Below are 25,069 nucleotides of genomic sequence, written 5' to 3'. Positions count from 1 at the left end.
ACACATATACGAAGCCCAGACAATACATTTTGTATGATCAGTGGGTCATCAAAGAACTAAGGGAGAAATTTTTTTAATTCCTCGAATTTTTTTTTTTTTTTCCAGTCCTGGGCCTTGGACTCAGGGCCTGAGCACTGTCCCTGGCTTCTTTTTGCTCAAGGCTAGCACTCTGCCACTTGAGCCACAGCGCCCCATCTGGCCGTTTTCTGTATACGTGGTGCTGGGGAATCGAACCTAGGGCTTCATTTATGGGAGGCAAGCTCTCTTGCCACTAGGCCATATCCCCAGCCCCAATTCCTCAAAATTTTAAATGAATATAAAAATAGAACATACAAGGCCCTGTGAAATAAAATGAAAGCGGGTCTAGTGTAGTTTATAGCTATCAATGCTAGCATTAAATAAACAGCAAGAATCAAACAGTTATCTCAAATACCCTTGGTGAGCTTCAAGATCTTAAAAATCCCAATATCTTGAACAGCATCTACTTTCATGTAGTCCTGTGGTTCAAGCCCCAAAGAAGATCAAGTGGAGGGAGAGTTATTCTTGCTGGCCCTCAAGCTCCCCTCACCAGTTCCCGCCCCTCCAGCATCAATAGTATTTAGAAAAACAATTTTTAATACAATTTCTTAATACTAACTGTTAGCTCCTTGCTTAGGAAGGCGCTCTCTTTAGACATTTTCTGGATTTTCCCAGAGCCAGTATGTTTGCTGATGCACTGTTCAAGGAAAACAGAGAGATTATTTGTTTAACTTGTAACATTTTATTAAAACTTGTTACATGAATGTAAGCATAGCTAAATACAGTTAAATAAAAGCATTTTTTTCAAAACAGATTAGGCCAGGTGCCGGGGCCTCATGCTTGTAATCCTAGCTACTCAGGAGGCTGAGATCTGAGGATCATGGTTCAAGCCAGCCCAGGAAGGAAAGTCTATGAGACTCTTATCTCCAATGAACCTCCAGAAAAATGGAAATGGATCAGGGCCTCCAAATGGTAGAGTGCTAGCCTTGAGCAAAAGAGCTCAGGGACAGTGCCTAGGCCCTGAGTTCAAGCCCCACTACAGACCAAAACAAACACACAGAGGGTAGTATGCAAACAGTATTCACTTATTTGTTTATTCTGAAACTATATGGAAGATAGAGACAAGTAAGGCCTGCCTTTGGCTCTCTAGAGGCGCCCAGTGGATGGGAGACAGGTGTAACTGGTATGTGGAAGATTGGAAGCCCCAGAAAAGGGAGTCATCCTCATCTTGATAAATAAGATTTTAAGGAGCCCATTGTCTGGGACTGAGCTCAAGAACTCCAGACTAAACCAAAATGGAGTCACTCATGCTAAATGCCATGGAATGAGAGCCAACCTTAATGAAAGAGCTTCCTGTGAGCCCTGCTAATTCTACAACTGTAACAGAGGTAAATAGCTTCACAGGTGTCATGACAGCATGGGTGGGAACATGCCAGGTACCTTAATGAAGTCTTCCAGGGTATGAACAGACTCATCCACCGCCACAAGGTAGTGAACCTTCGGTAAGTGGTCGATCACGTTTTGTACCACTCTGCAGACCAACAGGTAAAATAATCACAAGCAGGTAATAAATGGGACCCCACCCCAAGCTCTATGGTAGAACTTTAAGAAGTCATCTGACAGGTTGGGAATGTGGCTTAGCAGTAGAGTGCTTGCCTGGCATGCATGAAGCCCTGGGTTCAGTTCCTCAGCACCACATAAACAGAAAAGGCCGGAAGTGGAGCTGTGGCTCAAATGGTAGAGTGCTAGCCTTGAGCAAAAGAAGCTCAGGGACAGTGCTCAGGCCCTGAGTTCAAGCCCCAGGACTGCCCCCCCCACCAAAAAAAAAAGTCATCTGACTTCTTGCCAGACAAGGTTAAAGTTAAGTTCAGGGTGGGGCTCATTATCTGCCGGCTAGGGAGTGAAAGTTAAGTGACTTCACTTGACGTGTGACTTTTCTCCGGTGTGGAGCTTCTGGGAAAGGGGAGGCACCAGCTAGAGTTCTTGGGGCAGATCCTCTGGCTCCTCCATCCTGTTTTCAGAGTCTTGCTACTATGCTTGGGGTGGGCGGTTTACAAAGACAGATTCAGAGAAGCCAGGGCCTCCTTGAGGGAGCCACGGGGCTCTGGTGGCTCACAGTGACGGAGGGAAGGCCTGACTGGGCCCCGACGGAGGGGAGGGCTTCATGTCTGTTATGCCATGGACTTCTCCCCACAGCCCTACCAGATGGCCTTGAGTACAAAAGCTTAGGAGCGGCCCCCAAGCCTTGAGTTCAAGCCCCATAACTGACAAAAAAAAAATTACCAAAAGTAAAATAAAATGTCAGGGACGTGGCTCAAACACAATACAGCACCTATCTTACGAGGGCCCTGAGTTCAAACCCCAATACCAAAAAAAAAAAAAAAATTAAATCAAGAGACTCATGTCTGAAATCTGTAACGTACTGGAAATCTCTGCGGATTACCAAATCAGTTTTGGGGTCCTCCAGCTTGCTGAGAACTGGGGTTGCAGGCATGTTCCACCATGCCCAGCCAGATCTAGGTTTAGTGAAGTCTGAAATTTACATACGTTCAGGGATCCCTTCAATACACATTAGGTTCTGGGCTTTGAAAAGGACTCACAAGGAAGAATGATCCTATACTCTAAGTTTTGTTTGTTTACTAGTAACTCTGTCAGATAGCACGGAGGTCAAAGGCTGAGGGCCAGGCTGGGAATCTGGAACTAGCCCTGCAGGCAAGGACAGATACAGCCCTCTTGGGGCTAAGCCTGGGGCAGGACAGTGACCTCCCGGTCTCCTGGAACCCAGCCATTCAGAGTTGACTCATTGTGAAACCGGGATCCTGCTCACTGACCTGGGGCTTATACCAGGCTCTCAGGATCGGTCTGGGCACTGGATCTGGGGACTCAATTTGATGCTCAAGTTCTCTGAAGAAGCCACACTGTATGGAGGATCTCGCAGAATGGGACCTGTCCTGAGGACAAGCTCCCACTTGTGGAGAGATGGAACGTAGCAGGCCCGCCGCCAGTTATCTTGCGCCATCTTAGGCCCTTTGGAAACCTTTGCATCTGACCATCAGACTCCTGACCATGAGGTAAAGCTATTGGAATGTGTTTTATCCTGCCACCAACCTTAAGCTAGGAATGCTAGATTACATCTGGGATCTTCTAGGCCTGGGTGGGTGGCTCACTCCTGTAATCCTAGCTACGTGGGAGACTGAGGCTCTTGGTATGCAGCTGGCCTGGGCAGGAAAGACTATGACACCCTTATCTCCAATAAACGACCAAAGAGCAAGAAGTGGAGCTGTGGCTCTGTGGTAGAGTGCTAGCTTTGAGCAAAATAGCTCCCGGGCAGTGCCAGGGCCCTGAGTTCAAGCTACAGAACACAAAAAATACTTCTTGGAACTAGAGGCAACTGGAGACAAGGCTCAAATGGTGGAGCACTATTAGTGAGCAAAAACCCAAGAGAAAGCACAAGATGAGGTCTTGAGTTCAAGCTCCAGCACGGACACAAAGACAATAACTAAAAATGCTCCACATTCAGTTGACCATCTGACTTCTAGCGTGTGGTTGGTGCACATTATTCATCTCATCTGAGACAAGGGAAAAGAAATTCTGTTACCAAAATGTTCAGACCTACTATCAAGTTCTTGCTTGTCTGGAATTGTTGGCCTGCTGAGGGTTTGGGTTTCTAAGAGATGAACCTGAACTTGTCATCAGAAGTGTGATGCTCAATGAAGACGTACACTATTTCATCAGATGCACACAGAGGTAACGGGGGACCGGACCTTCCATGGAGGGTCGTTGTGAAGTGGAATCACACCATATATGGAAGGGTCTTGGCATGGGGCTCAAGAAAGGTTAAGCAGCAGTCATCCAGGGCCTCCCATCTCCCAGGGAATGCTTACCCTGCTAGATCAAGAACGTGAATGGCTGGGATTACATTTGTTCCATCTCCAAACACAGGCAGGGCAGGAATCTCACCCAGCCAGGCCATCTGAAAGAAAGAAAAGCTCCTCTAATGATGCACTCTGATGCAGAAGAGCTTGCATGAGCTTTTACAGCCTCAGAAGAAAGAAAGTCGGGGATCAATGGCTCAAGAAGGCCAGGATTTCATGGTCATCACAGGCAGAGAGCCATTGAAAATAAAAGAGACAGGGCTTTCTTTAGCTTATCTTCTTCAGATGTCCTAATCTCAGTGCTGAAAAATAAAGTCACCAAAGTCCCAACACTTGGGAGGCAGGGACAGGGCCAGACGAGGGACATAGTAAGATTCGGTCTCCAAATCCTCCTCAAAACACTCTGTCTTTGGGGAGGGGGCTAAAGGGGACACAGAAATGGAGGGACAAAGAGTGAACAACTGCAGCAGTGGTACTCGCTGGACACTGTTGAAAATGGACTACACATTTTGTGGGCAGAGATGGGAGAGAAAAACTGGGAGAGAGTGAAAGAAGGGGTGATACTGTTCAAAAAGAAATGTACTCTTTACCTGACTTATGAAAAGGTGACCCCTCTGTTGATCATCTTTATAACAGTAATAAAAAAATAAAATAAAAAGAGCAAACTAGAATCCAGCCAATTTCCTGTCTACACATTTCCCTTTCTCTCCTCCTCTGGGCCTCCCAACAGCAAAATTCCTTGAATTGTTCCTCTGTTCTCCCCTTTCTAGTTTCTTTTTGCCTGTCCCACTGGAATTCCTGTCCCCACAAATCCAGCCAGCAGTTCTCAAAAATTACCCTATTACCTGCAGCATTTTCAACACTGCTCACATTCCTTCTTTCTATTTTGTTCTTTTCCCTCCTTCCCTTTTCTTCCTCCCTCCCTTTCTCCCTCCCTCCCTTTCTCCCTCACTTCCTTTCTTTCCAGGTCCTGAGGCTTGGACCCTGGGCCTGGGCACTGCTCCTTAGCTCTATTCTACCCAAGGCTAGCGCTCTACCACTGAGCTACACCTCCACTTCCAGATTTTTCTGTGATTTGTTTGGAGATAAGAGTTTCACAGACTTTCCTGCCTGAGCTGGCTTCGATCTCAGATCTCAGTCTCCTGAGTAGATAGGATTACTGGAGTGAGCGACCAGCACCTGGCCGCATTCTTTCTAGAAACATTTCCCTTGGCTTTTGTAATGGTCTTTCTCACGTCTTCTCTTACTTCTTGGGCACCCCCTCTCGGCCTCCTTTCTCGATTCCATCTTCCTGTAAAGGCCAAATGTGTGGAGAATGATGACTCCATTTTCAGATCTCATCTCCATGTTTGTTTGTGGGGTTTTGTTTTTGTGCCAGTTCTGGGGCTTGAACTTAGGGCCTGGGCACAGTCCCTGAGCGTTGTTGCTCGAAGCTAGTGCTCTAGCATCTGAGCTACCACTTCACTTTCAGCTTTTTTGGGGTACTTAATTGGAGACAAGAGTCTCACAGACTTCCCTGCCCAGGCTGGTTTTGAACCGCAGTCCTCAGATCTTATCCAGGTAGCTACAGTTGCAGGTGTGAGCCTCTGCGCCTGGGCCTCCCCATTATAACCCACCCTCAGCCCCTTTCCCGCCAGCTTTCCACCTTCCCAGGTGTTTTGGCATCTGAAATACTTCGTATTCACTTATTATCTTTATCTCCTTCTCCACCCCCTAGAGTGCAAGCTCCACCAGGGCGGGGACGATCCTCAACATCTGCCATTGCTTCTGGTACATGGCAGGCGCCCGATCACACCTTTTGTCCGACAAACGAGAGTGGACCATCTGCTCCTAGGGTGTGAATACAAGCTCTTGGGAAGGGAAAGAAAGATGGGTGATTCTGGTCCATATGCATTTTTTTTTACTGTTACTGTTACATAGGACCACATCTAGAAGCAATCAGACATGCTTTCAATTTATTTACTAATTCATTTACGTTTTCATTCATCGATGTGTTTGGTTGTGGTGCTGGGGATTAAACTCAGATCCTTGGGCATGCTATGTAAACCCTGTAAACCTTTATCCACTGAGCCACCCTCAGCCCTGTAAAACACATTGTTTTGTTTTGTGCTGGTCCTGAGGCTTGAACTCATGGCCTGGGCACTGTCCCTGAGCTTTCGTGCTCAAGGCTAGTGGCTCTACCACTTGAAGCCACAGCTTCACTTCTGTCTTTTTGCAGGCTAATTGGAATTGCTTGCCTGGGCTGGCTTTGAGCCATGATCCTCAGATCTCAGCCCACTGAGAAGCTAGGATTACAGTCATGAGTCATGGGTGCCTAGTACTGTTTTTTTTGAGATAGGGTCTCATTTTGCTCCCCAGACTGGCCTTAAACTTGCAATCTCCTTACCTCAGCCTCCTGTAGGCTAGGATTACAGGTGTATACCACCATACCTATCTTGAAAATTACTATACATAATCATCAAAAAGTTATACCTTGGGCTGGGGATATAGCCTAGTGGCAAGAGTGCCTGCCTCGGATACACGAGGCCCTAGGTTCGATTCCCCAGCACCACATATACAGAAAACGGCCAGAAGCGGTGCTGTGGCTCAAGTGGCGGAGTGCTAGCCTTGAGCGGGAAGAAGCCAGGGACAGTGCTCAGGCCCGGAGTCCAAGGCCCAGGACTGGCAAAAAAAAAAAAAAAAAAAAAAGTTATACCTTAAAAAAGTTGTGTAAGATGCCTCCTTCCGCTCCATACTGAAGTCCTGAAGCAATCACATACGTCGCGAATTTTTTGACCTGTTAGATAAAATACAGTTAACAGCTAAATACAACATTACCAGTCATACTGAACTTGTAAAATGGTCACTGTAGGAAGCCTCGCCAACTCCTATGGGCTTTTGGTTGTTGTTTATGATAATACAGGGCCCCTAAGGGGCCTGGCCCCTCTCTATACTCTGTAGGAGGGCCTAGGACTGTAACTGAAAACAACAACAACAACACATTTATTTTGTCCCAGACCGGAACCCAAACTCATTGGCTGACAATCTACCACCTGATTTATACCTCGAACCTCTGAAAACTTTTCTAAGGAGATGTGCAAGTTTGTTAGAAGCATGTGACATTGACGTGCCTCAGTCCATCTCCACCTGCTTTCTCAGCTTGGGTTAGTGACAACTGGAGTCTTTGAAAATGATTTTCAATGTGTACAGGATAATGCCTCATACCAATCAGATGTCCATTTGTTATTGTGTTTCTTAACAACCCTTTATCTCTTAGTGTTATAAACGCCACTTAAAACTGATTAAAGTCTCATTCTTGTAAAAAAAAAAAAAAGAAAAGAAAATGGTTTTCAGCTGGCACTGGAGGCTCATGCCTGTAATCCTAGTGACTCAGAAGGCTGAGATCTGAGGATATTGGTTCAAAGCCAGCCCAGCCTGGAAAGTCTGTGAGACTTTTTTTCTATCGGTCTTAGAACTTGAACTCGGGGCCTGGATGATGTCCTTGAGCCTTTTTGTGCTCAAGGCTAGGGCTCTACCACTTGAGCCACAGCACCATTTACTGTTTGGTTTTTTTTCTGAGTAGTACATTGGAGATGAGTCTCATGGACTTTTCTGGCTGGATTCAAACTGCAATCCTCAGATCTCAGCCTTCTAAGTATCTAGGATTGCAAGTATGACCACCAGTACCCAGCTTGTGAGATTCTTATCTCCAATTAACCACCAGAAAACCAAAAGTGGCACATATCTCAAAGTGGCAGAGCACTAGCCTTGAGCAAAAAAACTTAAGGACAGCACCCAGGCTCAGAGTTCAAGCCCTATGACCGGCAAAGAGAAATGGAATGATTTTCAGTTGGGTGGATGTCTTTTCTGTTTCCTGTACTGTTGTGACACCAATTGTTAAGATTTCATGGGAACTCTTAAAAGGTCCCCGTTATTTGTGAAAGTTCATTACCTGCAAATTCTATCCTGGCATGGAGTGGGGAAGGATTATAAAAGTGGCTTCACCAGGCACTAGTGCCTCACACCTGTAATCCCAATTACTCAGGAGGCTGAGATCCAGAGGATGGAGATTTGAGACCCTATCTCAAACAAACAAACAAACAAAAAAGGGGGTTGTGTGTGTTACAATGGCATTTTGATTGTATCGTTTAGGGTTAAGGACAAGTTTGATACATTTCTAGTAAAGATAGTGAGATGATATCTTCCATTTTAGATTATTATTCACATAAATTCATTTTGCGGTATGATCATCCATTTGTGGATTTTAACGATATGTATGTACAATTTGGAGTTTTGTGATACAGTTATCACATTTGGAAAATTTATTCATACATTACCTATTTATTATTACATTACCTAAATGTAATGTATCCTTTTTATTTATTTTAACCACAAAAGTTGTGCGGTGGGGATGTTCCTACCACGGTCAAGGGTTCCTGTACTGGGTTCAACCACCAGTACAGAAAAGGAAAAGCAAAACCAAACACAGTGTAATCCCTAGAATGTAACGGTTAAGGTCAGAAGAAAGGGGCTAGAATTCATAGTTGTGTAGTTGAATGGTCCTCCCTCCCCTCCCGGGCCCCGCCCTTTTTGAGCTTTTTGAGACCGGATCTGACTATGTTGTCGGGCTAGACTCAAATTCACACCCCCCCTGCCTCATGCCTCCACTTGGGGAGTGCTGGGATTACAGGCATGAAGCTCTACACCCAGTTCAATGTGATTTTCTTTGGATATGTTAGACTTGCAATGTTTGTACATGCCAAAGTCGGTGTGTGTTTTTCAGCGGGAGACAGAACACACAGGACCGTGCCGTTTCTTCTGCGATATCTTTGGCGGCCAGCAGGTGTCATCTTAGAACTACTGATTACACACCACTGACTGCTGGTCTTCTACTCTTGGGACCTTTGGGGACCTGGGGTTCTCTACAAGTTAGATGAAGAGCAAGATAGATAGAGCTTGTGTGTGTGTGTGGGGGGGGGTATGTGTGTATGTGTGTGTTGGTGTGGGTGTTATTCACACCTGACTCCCTCAATGGTAACTTGTCACAAGTTCCATTTCTAATGATAATGGAATTCTAGGAATTCTGACAGAGGACATGGCTGGGTAGGGTGGTACATGTCTATAATCCCAGCCATTCAAGTGGTGGACATCGGAGGCTCAGAGCCCAAGGCCAGCCCTGATTCAAAAGTGTATGTTTTTTTTAAATTTTGATACAAAGTTTTATGGTGGTCGATTTTGCTGTCACAAGAAGGCTAATATGCTATTGCTGTGTTATTCTTCATATGTGCTCCGCTACAGATACCTTGATACAGATACCTAGTCTGCTGAGTGATGGAGCTGAAGTCAGGAAAGTAAATTAAAACAAAACCCAGAGGCTTTGCTGTCTGGCGATCTTGGTTTGAACCAAGGCTCCACCAGTTGGCCCTTCGCTCTCCACACAGGGGCGGTGGCCCTGGGAGCGGCCGCCTGCAGACAATCCCTTCTGGAAGGGCTACCTAGACAAGGCCCAGAAGCCCTTTAGCGAGCCTGAGCAAGTGAACCTCTGGAAGCTTCTGCCTTCTGTCTGAGGTTGATAGGTACTTCTCAGAGCTGTTTTAGGGGAAACAACGAGATATTCTGCAAACATGGTCCCTCCTTCCCACTCCGGCTCTGAGTTGTCTCTTCTGGGTCATGTGACTCACGAGGGCACAGAGCCCTTGGGAGCTGAGGGACTGACTAGCTAGGCCGGGACCTGATACAGCTGGCTGGACCAGAATCCAGGCCACAACCCCTCCATAGTGCACCTTAGGGCAAACCTGAAACAGACATCTGTGCGTGTAAATACAGGGAAGTCAGACAGGTATGGAAGGAGGTGCAGTGATGGCTGTAAAACCAGGCATAGTTCTAGCCCTCAAACAGTCTTTACAAAGGGGCAGAGCTACACTGTGGACCAGGGTTCAGGTGAAGTGGAAGTAGAGAAAGCAGCCCCCAGTGGAGCCTCTCCTGACTTGACACTTACGTTCTTCCCAAATTTGAGGACCATTTTCTCAGCATTTATGTGATCCAGAAAATTAGGATGAGGTTTTCGTCTCCGATAATCCTCTTCAGTAAACGGAACCTCAGAATCATCCTGCAAGAGGGAAAACGGCCCAGACTTCACACGGAAGGTTATTTTGTAACACTTCTCAGGCAGAGCTGTGTGCGCTTAAGCTCAGTCAAAGCTGAAAACTCCAGCTTATCCTCAGCAGGATAAGGATGGCTGACAGTGATTCGGGGTACATTTCCGCAGAGTTGGCGCAGAGGATTTTGCGTACTCCCCACACAGAGAAATGGCGAACATTTGAGGCGATGGAACTGACCTGATCGCTACCCAGCGAACACGCGGCCTGAGGTGGGCTCCATAAATGGGGACGCGTACTACGTGTCAATTAACATAAAAATACAAAACTGCTTAACAGTGATTTAATTTGTTTGTTTGTTTGTTTGTTTTTTTTTGGCCAGTCCTGGGCCTTGGACTCCGGGCCTGAGCACTGTCCCTGGCTTCTTCCCGCTCAAGGCTAGCACTCCGCCACTTGAGCCACAGCGCCGCTTCTGGCCGTTTTCTGTATATGTGGTGCTGGGGAATCGAACCTAGGGCCTCGTGTATCCGAGGCAGGCACTCTTGCCACTAGGCCATATCCCCAGCCCCACAGTGATTTAATTTGCTCAAAAGTGCTTTAAACAAGTTTTGGGGTCTCACTACGTAGGCCAGGCTGGATTCAGGTCCCTGTGTAGCCCAAATGGCCTGAGCCGCTAACCCCGTGCCCGCCCCCCCCAGCCTTCGGAGTGCTGGGGTTACAGGCATGTACTACCACACTGGATTCCATGTCTGTCTTGATTGCACGAGCTTCATTTTCATCCCGTGGGCTACACAGTGGCTTGTGTCAAGCAGCCTCAGAACCAACAGGGGACAACCGCGTGCTAGGACTTTGGGCGGCTCCGGCATCTCGTAGGCCACAGGGGGTTTTCAGCGCCAACCTCACCTTCTGGGGTCACCAGCTCATGGATCAACAGGCAGTTATTGAGACTCATGGATATTATTCTATCAGGCAGTACTTAAAAGTTCTTAGTAAGGGCTGGGTGCCCGTGGCTCACACGCCTGTAATCCTAGTGACTTGGGAGGCTGAGATCTGAGGACGGTTGTAGTTCAAAGCCAGCCCCGGCAGGAAAGTCCACAAGCCTCCAGCTAACCACCAGAAAACCAGAAGTGGCGCTGTGGCTCAAAGTGGCAGAGTGCTGGCCTTGAAAAAGCTCAGGGACAGCACCCAGGCCCTGAGTTCAAGCCCCATGTCCGACAACTCCCCCCCCCCCCCCCAAAAAAAAGGTTCTTAGGGATATAGATCAGAGTGGTCTTCCTTAGAAGTGCGTGTGCTAAGAGTCTGGGAGCTGTGTGGAGTGCCTGGAACAGGCCGGGGTCAGGGACGAGGACACAGACCACACATTAAAGGAGCAATCACTGCCTACTTACCGGGTCCAGAGGTTTGGATCGCGCCCATGTCATCACCGTGGAAATTAAAATAAACACCTTCCGCTTTTCAAAATGGGTCACTTCTTCATTCAGGGCTGGTGGACCAAAAACGCAGAGCAGTTATCGGAACCATGCACAGCTTGGTTTTTGAAATCTTGTGTACAGACTACTACCAGGGAGACCTGGAGTTCCTCCCAGGAACACGAGAGCATCAGATGGTGGCACCTCTGCTCCAAAGTCCCACGGCCACCAGCCCGTTCTGGACTCAGCAATATCGCCCCCTACTTGAAGATGATGTCATCATCATCATCATAGTCATCATCATCACCAAACAGGAGGAGGAGGAGGAGGAAAAGGAAGAGGGTATCCCCTTCCAATTTCCCAGCCTGTGAGCAGCAAGCTGTTAATCCAAAGCTTTGGACCAAAGGCTTCTGTGCAATACAAGGGGACGGCATCCTGGGGCGGTTTCGACAGCTACCACCCACAAGGCCATGGGGCAGCTGGCAAGGTGTCCACTGCACCTAAGAGCCGTGAGATTTCTCTCATAAGGAAAGTCGAACCAATTCTTCATAGTGAGCTTCCATGGGTTATGGATAGGAGGATGGAGAGGGAGCCCAGTGAGGAACTGGCCGGAGTTAGGGGGTGAAAGTTTCCATGACGACCAAGGGCTGCCTCTCAGGAGTGAGTTGTCAGGCCAGGTTTAACATGCATACAGGAATGTGGAATATTCCTTTTTGTTTGTTTTCTTTTGTGGCACTGGCCTTTGAACTCAGGACCTAGCTCGAGCCATACTGTTTGGGAAACAATGAAAAGTGCAAAGGGGGGGTCTGTGTCCGTGCTCTACCATCCCAGCCACCCCCGAGCACTTTGGGCTTTGGTTTTCTGAGACAGGGTCTCATCTTTATGCTCAGAGCTTGGACCAGGCTTAGGATTCTAAAATGTCCAAAAATAATTCGACAAGTTCCCCCAAGTAACAATGCTAAAAAAAATATATATATATGAACTGTAAAAAAAAATAAAAATAAAAGAAAATCTAAGCATTTGCAACCTATACAACTGATTGATTGCAGAAGAAGAGCCCGAGTGGGCCGTCAGGACGGAGGCCCCTTCCCATAGCGGCTCTGCACCCCTCAGTTTAGTCTTGAGCGGCTGCACGCTACACAAGTCCCCGGTGCCCAGGAAGACGTGTGTGTGAACAGCGGACGGACTGACGGGATCCCAGAATGAACACCTGGAGGGGCTCAACGCCACGTGGAGAGCTCATGCAGGCTACGTGGAGTCTCGGGTTGGGGCTGAGGGCTGGTATGGCTGGCGGACTGTCCCAGGGAGCTCTCTCCTAGAGACACCCTGTGAATCCCAACAACACACACCCCAGGGGGTCCCCTCCCACAACAAACACCCCCCACCTAGCTGGATCTCCGCTTATCTTTCTCTTCAATAAATCTTTGCCACTCGCTTCTTCCTTTGTGTCTGTGTCGGTTAATATTTTCCACTATCACTATTCTCCCGGGCCCCATCTACCATGACGCCCCCATTCCACAGATTAAAGGATCTCTGATTGTACTTCCTTGTACATGAATACTCTAATATCTCAAAAGCATATAATCCATTCAAAACCTCTCCTCCAAATACAGGACGGAAATGTTCCTAGTTATGCAAAGCTCTTTATGAGAATGAGCAGGAAAGCAGCTAAGATACACTGCACTGAAGATGCAGTATCAAGGTTTACATGATTCATTTCACTGGAGGGGTGGGGGTGGGGGTGGGGGTCACAGCAAGAAGTCAATGGATAGTGTCAACTCACAATGGGGGGACAACCATTTAGGCCATCTGTCTGTCTGTCTGTCTGCCCATCTATCTGTTTGTCTTCCTGTGCTGGAAATCAAATGCAGCGCCAACACAGGTTAAACAATCCTCTGTGTCTGAGCTACATCTTTAGTTCCACAGAAGCGTTTTGAAGGTTAAATTAAGAGTAGTTTAAAAAATCCCTTTGGGGGGACTGGGGATATGGCCTAGTGGCAAGAGTGCTTGCCTCGTATACATGAGGCCCTGGGTACAATTCCCCAGCACCACATATACAGAAAACGGCCAGAAGTGGCGCTGTGGCTCAAGTGGCAGAGTGCTAGCCTTGAGCAAAAAGAAGCCAGGGACAGTGCTCAGGCCCTGAGGCCAAGGCCCAGGACTGGCCAAAATAAATAAATAAATAAAAAATAAATAAATAAAAATCCCTTTGGGGAAGTAAGGCTGAGGTAGAAAGAAAATTCAAGGAATTGCCTCTTCTATTGTAAGCTTTATTATGCTTTTTAATTTTCAAAACATGTCCAGGTTGTATTTCAGAAAAAAAATATTAAAAATTTAAAAGGAAATGATAGGCATACACTAGAAGATAAATCAATTTTTAAAACCTGGCACAGAATGAGTGCTGGATAAACACTAGCTCTGATGATTACTTTATGTGTTGCAAATATATGTCAGCTGTAAATATTTGCTAAGGGATAATAGGCAGAAAGTAGGCTTCCAATAACTTCCCTTCCAAAAGATGATAACATTTCTATGGTTTAAAAAAATCAGTGTTCATCAAAGGTGCAATGACTATGTGTATCTGAGCATAGAAAGTAATATTTATTGAAATGAGCTTCAGGAAATGGAAACAAGAAGTTGTTTTTTTTTCTTTTTTTCTTTTTTTTGGCCAGTCCTAGGCCGTGAACTCAGGGCCTGAGCAATGTCCCTGGCTTCTTTTTGCTCAAGGCTAGCACTCTGCCACTTGAGCCACAGCGCCCCTTCTGGCCATTTTCTGTATATGTGGTGCTGAGGAATTGAACCCAGGGCCTCATGTATACGAGGCAAGCACTCTTGCCACTAGGCCATATTCCCAGCCCTGTTTTTTTCTTTTGCTGTTGTTTTATTTTTGTCTCCTTTGGTCATGTATCGGTTTGGGGGAGGGTAAGGGGAGTCACAGAAATGCTGGGACAAAGGGTAAACAAATGCAACAGAGGTACTCACTAGATACTGTGTTGAAAACAAACGATACAATTCATGGGTGGGGATAGGAGGGAAAAACTGGGAGACAGGGAGGAAAGGGGCGACATGCCCACAAAGAAATGCACTCATTACCTGACTTATGTAACTTTAACCCCTCTGTACATCACTTCTCTAAGAACAAGTTAGAAGGGAAAAGTCAAACCTGTGTTTGTGTTTTTGATTTGTGTTTCACCGGCGGAGAATTAGGCACAGTATTATACAGAAGTGCTCTGATGGTCCAAGGGCCACACCTCCAATCCATAGACGGTGTTCTTCCGTCGTCATTGGATGAATAGCTTCCACTCAGTCCTGAGGCTGCACTGCACGTCTCGGAATTCAAGCCCGCACATAGCTTCGCGGTGGATAGAATTCAAGGTTTGGCAAAGCACTGTGTGTTTTTTTTTATATAAATCAAGTTTTACTGGAATGAAGGGTACAAGCAGGGTAGTTGACTCACACGGTTAGATATATTATTGAGTTCTTTACCAAAAAAAAAAAAAAGTTGTGGCCCCTGAAGTTGTCTGCAGGACTGAAACGTCGATCTTTTGGGGAACTGCGGGTGCACTGTCCTTTGTTCAGGCTTCCAGAGATGAGTCACCAAAGCAGCACATTTCTAGACACCTGCTTATTCTCTTGGAGCTCACTGTCTTTGTCAGAGCTTTTGCCCACCCTGACCCTTGTCATCAGAGACCATGAGTTGCATCGGATCCCTGTCCTCCTGAAGGCGCATCTCCCTCCTGTGGGGCCTCCTTGTGAGGCCGAGGCCTCTCTCCGGCTCCGGCTCTCTCCGGCCTCTCTCCGGCTTCTGTAAGTACCTTGGGCTCTTGTTTATAAGAGGGGGAGCTATCAGGCTCTCTGCATTTCTCCTTACACCACCCCAGGTGTTTTTCAACACCTTCCTCTGTAAGTAGTGCCTGTGGAATGAGCCAAGGTGGAATTCTGAAAGGTAATGCTCCCTTTTGTTTTGATCCATTCATCTGAAGTACCTAACAAATACGTCACATACAAACTGTGCTCCAGCACGCAAGAGGCCAAGGGAAGAGGACTGGGAGTTTGAGGCCCAGATAGGCTACACAGTGAGACTTTGTCTCCAAACAATACGATCACCATCAACCGTGACAGAAGAAACCCACAAGCTGGGAAGTGGTGGCTCAAGCCTGTAATCCCAGCTAATCTGAGGATCACAGTTCAGAGCAACTCTGAGCAGAAAAAGCATATAAGTCTCTATCTCCAATTAACCAGCAAAACTGCTGGAGTGGGGCTGGGAATATGGCCTAGTGGCAAGAGTGTTTGCCTTGTATACATGAAGCCCTGGGTTCGATTCCCCAGCACCACATATATAGAAAACAGCCAGAGGTGGCGCTGTGGCTCAGGTGGCAGAGTGCTAGCCTTGAGCAAAGAGAAGCCAGGGACAGTGCTCAGGCCCTGAGTCCAAGGCCCAGGACTGGCTAAAAACAAACAAAACAAATAAAACCTGCTGGACTTCAGATATGGCTCAAGTGGTAGAGCACTGCGGGGGCGGGGGGGGGGGAACGGGGGAAAGGACCCAAAAAATTCTCAAGGGAAGCTCAAGGCCCTGATTTCAATCCCTAGTACTGGCACCAAAACAAATAGACAGAAACAAACCATAAGTTTTTCCACAGGCTTATTCATTAGCATGGACTTAATTTTGGGGGTATTTCTTTTTTTTTGGCCAGTCCTCGGGCTTGGACTCAGGGCCTGAGCACTGTCCCTGGCTTCTTTTTGCTCAAGGCTAGCACTCTGCCACTTGAGCCACAGCGCCACTTCTGGCCATTTTCTGTATATGTGGTGCTGGGGAATCGAACCCAGGGCCTCATGTATATGAGGAAGGCACTCTTGCCACTAGGCCATATCCCCAGCCCTTGGGGGTATTTCTTGGATCACTTTTTCTATGACTCTCAGATAAAGTAGCTATGCAAAAAGTGTCCCTACCACTATAGAATGTCAGTAGAGAGTAGAGCTAGAGTTTAGTGGTCCATCCTTGGCTAGCCTGATGGAGGCTTTAGATTCTCTCCTCAGTCACACGCACACACACACACACACACACACACACACGGAGATGGGAGATGGGAGATGGGAGTGTGCCTTACTGACCAGAGACTGCCCATAAGGCTTCTTCCACTTGCTGGAGGTTCTCCGTGATGTTATAGATGGTAATATCGCATTCCATCAGCCGGGTAAGGAGGTCTTCCCGAGAGATGGTCTGAAAAGAGAGTTGGCAGTCATTTTCAGCAAGCTGCACGCAAGGTCATCCTAATGTACAGACAAAACGACAGCTTCCACATCCCCCGCACACACGCTCCACGGAGGAGTCACACAGCACGGTCTGCACAAGGACTTCCACTTTAAATCCATGCTGACTCTCCCTGCGCGCGGTTTTGAGGTAGAAACAAAGAAGTTGGTGAAAAGGACCTGGAACATGTGATTAAAAACTTGCAAAAATTGCTGGGAGCCGGTGGCTTACGACTGTAATTCTGGCTACTCAGGAGGCTGAGATCTGAGGACAGCGGTTCAAAGCCAGCCAGGGCAGGAAATTCCATGAGACTCTCATCTCCAATTAACCACCAGAAGACTGGAAGGGGTGCTGTGGCTCAAGTGGTAGTGTTTGCCTTGAGTTGAAGAGCTCAGGGACTGCACCCTGGCCCAGAGTTCAAGCCCCAGGACTGGCAAGTAACTAGTGATGTGGATATGGCATATGGCATGGATACCAGCCTATTTCTCTATAGGTCGGTGCCATGGACCAAACTAGAATTGGCATTTGTTATGACCACTGTCCTGAGCATCAGAAATTCCCCAGAGCTCACAGGTACCTTAAAATAAAACCTTTCATGGGGCACTGGTTTTCTCTGTGTGCTGTGACCAAATTTCCATGTAGATGCCCCTCCCTTTAAATCTCCACCCAGCCACCTAGGTCACTGGTACACCTGGAGGCAGTTACCTCCCCCTTCTCTGAGGTTACATCATAAGCCACCTGGACACAGCTCCCTGCCCCTGCTGTAGATAAGGTGTCGCCCAGGAGTGACGTTCTCTCTTGCCCGCCCCTCCCCCCACACACACCTTGAACTTGGCAGCAGGCCAGCAGTTTGGCAAACTAAAGTTCTCTCTTCTGCTTGAATGTGGTAGTATTCATCATCGGCTACCTACTTAATAACTCATTCATATATATATACATATAAATATATATATCTTATCTCCAATTAACCACCAGAAAACTGGAAGTGGTGCTGCGGCTCAAGTGGTAGAGCACTAGCCTTGAACTGGAGAGCTCAGGGACTGCACCCAGGCCCAGCGTTCAAACCCCATGACCGACAAACAAAATTAAAAATAGAAATAAAGATGGGAAATATACTCAGCCCAGTAAAATTGGCCAACATCAGGAATTTGTACCACAGAAAAACGGGTGGGGATGTGGGGGAAAGGAGCCCTATTGCACTATTGGTGGGGATGTAAACTAGTGCAACCAGAGAAGAGGGCAGTTTGGAGGTTCCTCAGAAAACTTCCCTATGACCCAGCTGTGCCACTCCCGGGCGTCGACCCAGGACATCACAAGTCAGGATATGGTAAAGACACTTGCACATCCATGTTCATTGCTGCACTGTTCACAATAGCCAAGTTATGGAAACAGCCCAGAGAAGGACGAACAAATGCATTCATGGTACTCAGCAGACACTAGGTGAAAAGGGAATTATGTAAATTGTGGGCAGACTGAAATGCTCAAATTTGGATCCCCCGAAAGCCCTCCAGAGACCAAGACCAATGCAAGCAGCAAAAAGGGCGTTTATTTCGAGCTAGCTCAGTCCTCCGCGCACTCAGCACGCTGGTGACACTAAGAGGCCCTGAGCATAGATTTAGCACAGATTTTATACACTGTTTGGGGAAGGCAGGGACTTAGCATACATCATAGCGTCTTTTAACAAATCAACACACACCGTGGGAAAATTATAAAATAATTCTAAAGCATGTTTGGCGCATTTGGTGGCGGGAAGAAATCTGGGAAGGGCTATTGGTCAGATCAAGGGACCGACCCATTTAAAATTGATTGGTTAAGCCATAGGGGTGTAGCAAGGGGATTCGTGCACAGCTGCAGGTTCTTAATTAGATACTGGAAACCACACCTGGGTGGGGGAGTCCTGGTGTAACTCCAAAACTTGTTTTTCTTCTCTGCCAGTCACTCTTATGGGTGTTTATGGTTTTTCCTGAGAACTCTCTGTCCCAGGGTGTTTTATGGTCTTTAGGGCTTACAGTAAGGTCAGTCAGGGACAGACTGGGGTCTTAGTACAATATGGAGTTACTCTGGTCCTTCACTCTGGCTCTACACAGACAGGGGAAAGGGAAACTGGGAGGAAGCGAAGGGAGGGAGGGGTAACATTGTCCAAAACAAGAATTGTACTCATTACCTGACCTATGAAATAGTAACCCCTCTGGACAACACCCATGTATATATGTATATATCTTAATGGGGGAAAGCCCAAAAATCTAAGCTGTGCCACCCCAAAAGGATTGGGAGTTTGGAATGCCTTTTTAGAATGCTGAGAGTTTCCAGGAAAGGTCAATCAGTCCAGACTTAACAGGAACTCAGACTTCTATCTAGGTGTAGGCTAATTCCACCCTAAACTGTGTGGGAGCCTTAGGGTAGACTTACATTCATGCAAATTGCAAGCTGTTTACTGCCTAGCTCTCCTTCCCAGAATAAGAAGGTCATCTACCACTAGTATACAGAATGTTGTCACATGTTGAAGTTTGTAGCTTACTTCCTTGCACAAGACCAATAAAAACCTTGGTTAATGAAATGGTGGGATCTGAAGCTGGAGGAAGGCTATAGGTCCCCTGGTACCCCAAACCTCAGTCCCAGGGTCTGGCCTCCATTATTGCCTTGGCTTGCTTCCGGTTGCTGCGGCAGATTACCAAGCACACAGCAGGTTGCAACATTAATGACTTCCGTGTGTGTGTGTGTGTGTGTGTGTGTGTGTGTGTGTGTGTTTGCCAGTTGTGGAGCCTGAACTCTGGGCTGGGGCTGCTGCTTTACTTTTAGCCTTTTGGCCACAGCTGGGCTGAGCCACAGCTTTACTTCTAGCATTTTGGTGGTTTATTAAAGTTGGGAGTCTCACAGACTTTCCTGCCTGGACTGACTTGAAATCTCGATCCTCCGTTCTCGGCCTCCTGAGCAGCTAGGACGTTAGGAGTGAGCCACCAGTGCCTGGCTAAAAAGTGTACGTATTTATGGGGTGAGGAGTTACATCCTGAAGGTTGGGCAAAGAGGAAGGAAGGCGGCTACAGGGGCAGCATGAATAGAACTGCTTTGTAGGTTGCTCAGATTAGCAGAGGCATGGAGGGAGGAGTTTCCTGGAGGAAGACACCCCCAACCCCCACTTCAAGGAGTATTTAAGTGTCTCCAGGAGAGGGCCATGTAGAATCTATCATGTGGTAGCAGACACATGCATATTATTCCTAAGTGGCTCATAATCCAGAAGACAAAGGCCCTCACCATGGCCCAGAGCCATCTGTGTAACACAAGATGGAATATTCATTAAGTACACTAGAGAGAAGGATTTTGTAAGTCCAAATGTCCCAACTATAGCTTCCTTTCCAAGAACATCTACTTTAAAATCTTTGCTTCGGCCAGCGAATTCAAGTGGACACAATATGGTTCGTCTCTGTTTACAGAAGGACCACTCCTACGTCCTGCCATGATCCGGAGTGCAGGGAGAAGCATGACACAGAGTGTGGTGCACTGGAAAGACCTTGGAGAGCAGGGCTCTTATCCTGGGTCTATGCGGGCAGAAGCCATGCGGCCTTACCGAGTACGTCTCCACCGCGAAGTCAGGCCGGGGGCTTTCGGGCTGGGACAGGGTGCCCACGATCTGGAAGGTGCCCTCCCTCTGTCTGAAGGATATGGCCTCCCGGGCACCTGACTTGGCCTCATCTTCCTCTTCCTCCTCCTCCGTAATTTCTTCAAGCGAAGCCCCAACAACACAATTCGCTAGGAACTGCAAGGAAACAGAACGTTCGCCCGTGCTAGTCATGAATTAAAGCAAGGGTTGCTAAGAACTTCTGCACAGTGACAGAGACAAGGCTTAACACGGGCTATTGTTCTAACAACTAATGCTGATGGAGGGTTTGCTGGGGGCCATACCCCCTCCCAGCTCATTTAGGTTGATGGAATTCCCACAGTGGCGGCATGTAGGGGTTCCATTTTGCTTTCCATTTTTCAGACAGAACTTGGACTCAGAAGGCCTCAACAACTGGATTGGTGAAGAACACTTGTGTGCACCAGCCAGAGATAGAGCTGGGCTCCAACAAAGATGACTATATCGTTCAACTGAAATTCAGGAATGTAACGTGAGACACTGAGGTAGTCTAAATTGTTCTTTTTTTTTTGTTGTTGGTCGTGGGGCTTCAATTCTGGGCCTGGGCATTGTCCCTAACCTTCTTTTGTTCAAGGCTAATGCTTTGCTCTTTTGAGCTACAGCGCCACTTCTGGTTTTCTGGTGGTTAAATGGAGATGAGTCTCACGGATTTTCCTGCCCAGGCTGGTTCTGAACTGTGATCCTCAGATCTCAGCCTCCTGAGTAGCTAGGATTATAGACATGAACTACCAATGCCCGGCTTCATGTGCATTTAAATTGAACACTTCTCCATTTAGACTGGCCATATTTAAGTATTCAGGACCACATGGGGTCCTGTGGGTACCACACTGAATAATGGAATAGAATTGGTATGATTCGCACATGAAATGATCCACCAAAAGAGCTCATGTATTTGAAGGGGGTGGTTTTCATCTGGCTGTGCTATTTTGAGAGATTCCAAAAACTTTGGGATGTAGACCTAACCTGGAAGAAGTAGCTGATCGAAGGCCAGTATCTTGTCTCTAGTTCTCTCTTTCTCTCTCTTTCCACTTCCTGCCTACCATGAAGAAGTGGATGGCTTCTCCACATGTTCCCACTGCCATGATGCTTTGTCTCACCATGGCCCTCAAATCCACAGAACCCAAGTACTACGCACGGAGACCTCTGAAACCAGGAGGCACAATAAATCCTTCCTGCCTTATGTTGTTTATGTCATTTGGTCACAGTGACCCACACAAGAACAAAGTTGGCCAAGTTGCTTCTGTATTTTATAGAAGCTATGTTTGGCAGTGACTTGTCCTGTGTTTAAGAATTTCATTCTCCGCAGGTGCTGGTGGCTCGTGCCTGTAATCCTAGCCACTCAAGAGGCTGAGATCTGAGGATCATGGCTTGAAGCTAGACTCAGCAGGAAAGTCCCCATGAGACTCTGATCTCCAATTAATCTCTCAAAAATTAGAAGAGGAGCTGTGGCTCAAAGTGGCAGAGTGCTAGCCTTGAGTAAAAGAAGCTCAGAAACAGCACCTGGGCCCTGAGTTCAAGCTCCAAGATTGGGACCAAAAAGAAAAGTTGCTTTTGCTCTCTCCATACTAGAACTAAAGATTTTTTTTTTTTTTTTGCTAGTCCTGGGGATTGAACTCAGGGCTTGGGCACTATCCCTGGCTTCTTTTTGCTCAAGGCTAGCACTCTGCCATTTGAGCCACAGTACCACTTCCAGCTTTTTGTTTATGTGGTGCTGAGGAATCGAACCCAGGGCTTCATGTATACGGGGCGAGCACTTTACCACTAGGCCATATTCCCAGCCCAGGAGCACCTTTTGCTGTCTTATTTATTATGAAGTCTTCTGTGCCCCAAAGTTGCACATAATACCTGGTGGGCCTGTGTGAGTCCATTCCTCCCCTCCCCCAGAGGTGAGAAACTTTCTGTATAGAGATGTTTCTCTCTCTCTCTCTCTCTCTCTCTCTCTCTCTCTCTCTGTGTGTATGTACACATGTATAACTTCTATCTGATATTTATCTATATCTGATTTATACCTATATTTGTTTTTCTATATATGCTATCTCTCTCTAAAGATACATAGACATCTGTTTCACCTTCTTTATGTCTTTCTTTTTGGATAGCAGAAAATAAGACTGTTTTGTACCTTTCTGGGTGGCTGTCAGTTCCTGTGCATTGAATCCAGGGGTCTGTGCACATTAAACATGCATTCTACCACTGAACTACATCCCCAGCCTCTTTGGTCTTTTTTTTTTTGCCAGTCCTGGGGCTTGGACTCAGGGCCTGCGCACTGTCCCTGGCTTCTTTTTGCTCAAGGCTAGCACTCTGCCACTTGAGCCACAGCACCACTTCCAGCTTTTTCTGTTCATGTGGTACTGAGGAATGGAACCTGGGTCTTCATGCATGCTAGGAAAGCACTCTATCACTAAGTCACAGTCCCAACCCACCGAATGAGTTTCAGATGGTGTAATGGGTTGAATAGTATCACCCTGTCTGGGTCATTCTTGTCCTTCTGGATGAAATGTGGCCCAATTTGCATTATTGTTATTGTTTTATCATTATCATTGGCAGTACTGGGTTTGGACCCAGGTTGGTGCATTTGGTAGGCAGGCATTCTTATCACTGAACCACATTTCTAGCAATGTGACCTAACTTGGAAGCAGGGTTTTTCAGATTTTAGCCAGTACAGATAATGGTGTCTGGTGTCTTTATAAGAAGGGTAAGTTGCCGGGCGCTCAGCTACTCAGGAGGCTGAGACCGGAGGACCATGGATCTCAGCCAGCCCAGGCAGGAAAGGCTGGGAGACTCTTATCTGGGCACAGAGACAGGGAAGGATGCCAAGAGAGAACAAGGAGATGGAGAGTGGAGTGATGGATCTATTATTCTATCTTTCCTTTAAGTCAAGATATGTCAAGGATCGCTGGCAACCGCACAAAGCAAGGAGAAAACCAGGAGAGATTCTCCTCTAGAGGCTCCAGGGGGAAACCCACCCTGTGGACCCACTGGGTGTCCTCAAGAACTGGGAGAGGATCGGTTCTGCTGTTTCAAGCCACCCAGTGGGTGGAAACCAGTGAAGGCAGCATGGGCTGTATCCTTAACCTCTCTGAGGCATGCTGCCTTGCTTGCAGGCGTGGTTATTAGCCTGGCAGAGGTATTTCCAGGAAATAGAAATGAGCTCCACGGGGCCTGAGAACAGAGGTCAAGGAGAGGAATGACAAAACCACGACTTTATTTCGACCAGTGAGCAATTTAAGTTGAAGGCCCCTGGGCCTTTTGATTCCCTTCATTCCCCAGGGCGAAACAGGCAGGACAGTGGGAGCTAAATGGGACCCAGAGTCCAAACCCTTGAAGTGTGGACGCAGGGATGGTGCCCAGGACTTGGGCTCTCCCTAGGGGAGGCCCCCCTGGGGGCGCGGGCTGGGGACCCCGGGCTGGGATGGGAGGCTGTCTCTGGGCCGCTGCTGCTCACCTTTCCGATGTTTTTGCTGCTGTAGGTGTCCAGCAGGTTTATAAACACTCTTTGGATCCGGATAACTTTTTCCGTCGGGTTAGAACCTTCCTCTTCAGCCATGGTAGGTAGTAGCTTGTGCTGGTTGCTAAGGTGAAAGAGTCCCGTTGGTTGCTAAGGAGGCGAGCCCGAACCCGGAGAGGCGGGGCCGGTCAGTCTCTCTGAGGGCGGGACGGGGCCGGGCAGGAAGGGGCGTGGCTTGTGGTTCCGTGCAGGGCGGGGCTCTTGGCCCTGGAGGCGGGTCTGCAAGCTGTGAGGGGGGCGTGGTATGGGCGGGGCTCCGGGCCTCAGGGGCGTAAGTGCGAGCTGCGAAGGGACGGGGCGTTCAGGAAGGAGGGGGCTCCTGGGCCTCGGGGGCGTGGCTCCCATCGGAGCTGGGGGCGTGGCGTTGCGGGAGGGGCGGGGCGTTCCGAACGGGGCGGGGCTGCGTCTCCTGCTGCGTCCCCGCGGGCTCCCGGCTAGGGTCTCCCCCTGCTTTACCCCCACCCCCGGCCCCGGCGCCCGGCCGCGGAGGCCACTGGGGGCCACTGGGACCCACCCGCGTTCGCAGAAGGATGGAGCCTCGTCCGCGCCTTCCCTCCAAGTACTTATGGATGCCGTTTGTTGGGCCATTGGACCTCAGAGGTGGTGCAAACGCGCGTGCGCTCCGCTTGTTTTGGGATAGCCTTACATAGAAATAGTTTTGCTTAAAAATGTTTTGTCAGTCGTGGGGCTTGAACTCGGGGCCTGGCCGTTGTCCCTGAGCTCTGTTGCTCAAGGCTACTTTGAGCCACAGCTCCACTTCTGGTGTTGGGGTGGTTAATTGGAGGTAAGAGTGTCATGGATGTTCCTGTCCAGGCTGGCTCCGAACCGCGATCCTCAAGAGCTCAGCCTCCTGAGTAGCTAAGATTCTTATAGGTGTCATTGGTGCCTGCTTGTTTTAAATATTTGCCTATTCAATGTACAGGAAACACTTAACAAATATAGCAGTTGTGTGTGTGTGTGTGTGTGTCCTTCCTTCCTTCCTCCTTCCCTCTCTTCTCGCTTTCTTTCTTGCAAGTCCTGGGGCTTGAACTCAGGGCCTGGGCACTGTCCCTGAGCCTCTCAGTGCTCAAGGCCAGCACTCTACCACTTGAGCCACAGCGCCACTTCTGGCTTTTTCTGAGTGTGGTAGTGAGGACTCGAATCCAGGGCTGCATGCATGCTGAGCAAGCATTCAACCTACGGCTAGGCCATATTCTCAGCCCCTGTATATTTGAAATTTTTACGTAGCATATTTTCACACTGCCATTGTTCCACAGTTTCAGTCATGGCATATCATGTTTTTCATCAGAAGGATAGG

General features: G+C 47.9%; 1 protein-coding gene across 1 annotated transcript in view; it reads right to left on the bottom strand.

The window, feature by feature from the left end:
- Nucleotides 1-23,819, bottom strand: part of Ak7 (adenylate kinase 7) — a 48,949-nt gene extending 25,130 nt beyond the window's left edge. The window contains exons 1-9 of the mRNA XM_048362183.1: nucleotides 23,710-23,819; nucleotides 20,199-20,387; nucleotides 16,495-16,603; nucleotides 11,359-11,453; nucleotides 9,871-9,981; nucleotides 6,589-6,669; nucleotides 3,903-3,991; nucleotides 1,459-1,549; nucleotides 638-715 (exon numbers count right to left, since the gene is read on the bottom strand). Coding sequence (XP_048218140.1) covers nucleotides 638-715; nucleotides 1,459-1,549; nucleotides 3,903-3,991; nucleotides 6,589-6,669; nucleotides 9,871-9,981; nucleotides 11,359-11,453; nucleotides 16,495-16,603; nucleotides 20,199-20,387; nucleotides 23,710-23,811 — 945 coding nt within the window. The 5' untranslated portion in view covers nucleotides 23,812-23,819. The remainder of the gene's footprint in view (nucleotides 1-637; nucleotides 716-1,458; nucleotides 1,550-3,902; nucleotides 3,992-6,588; nucleotides 6,670-9,870; nucleotides 9,982-11,358; nucleotides 11,454-16,494; nucleotides 16,604-20,198; nucleotides 20,388-23,709) is intronic.
- Between the last annotated feature and the right edge of the window lie 1,250 nt (nucleotides 23,820-25,069).

This window comes from Perognathus longimembris, chromosome 14 (genome assembly GCF_023159225.1).
Source record: "Perognathus longimembris pacificus isolate PPM17 chromosome 14, ASM2315922v1, whole genome shotgun sequence".
NCBI lineage: Eukaryota > Metazoa > Chordata > Mammalia > Rodentia > Heteromyidae > Perognathus > Perognathus longimembris.
This window is presented reverse-complemented; position numbering and strand designations above follow the sequence as displayed.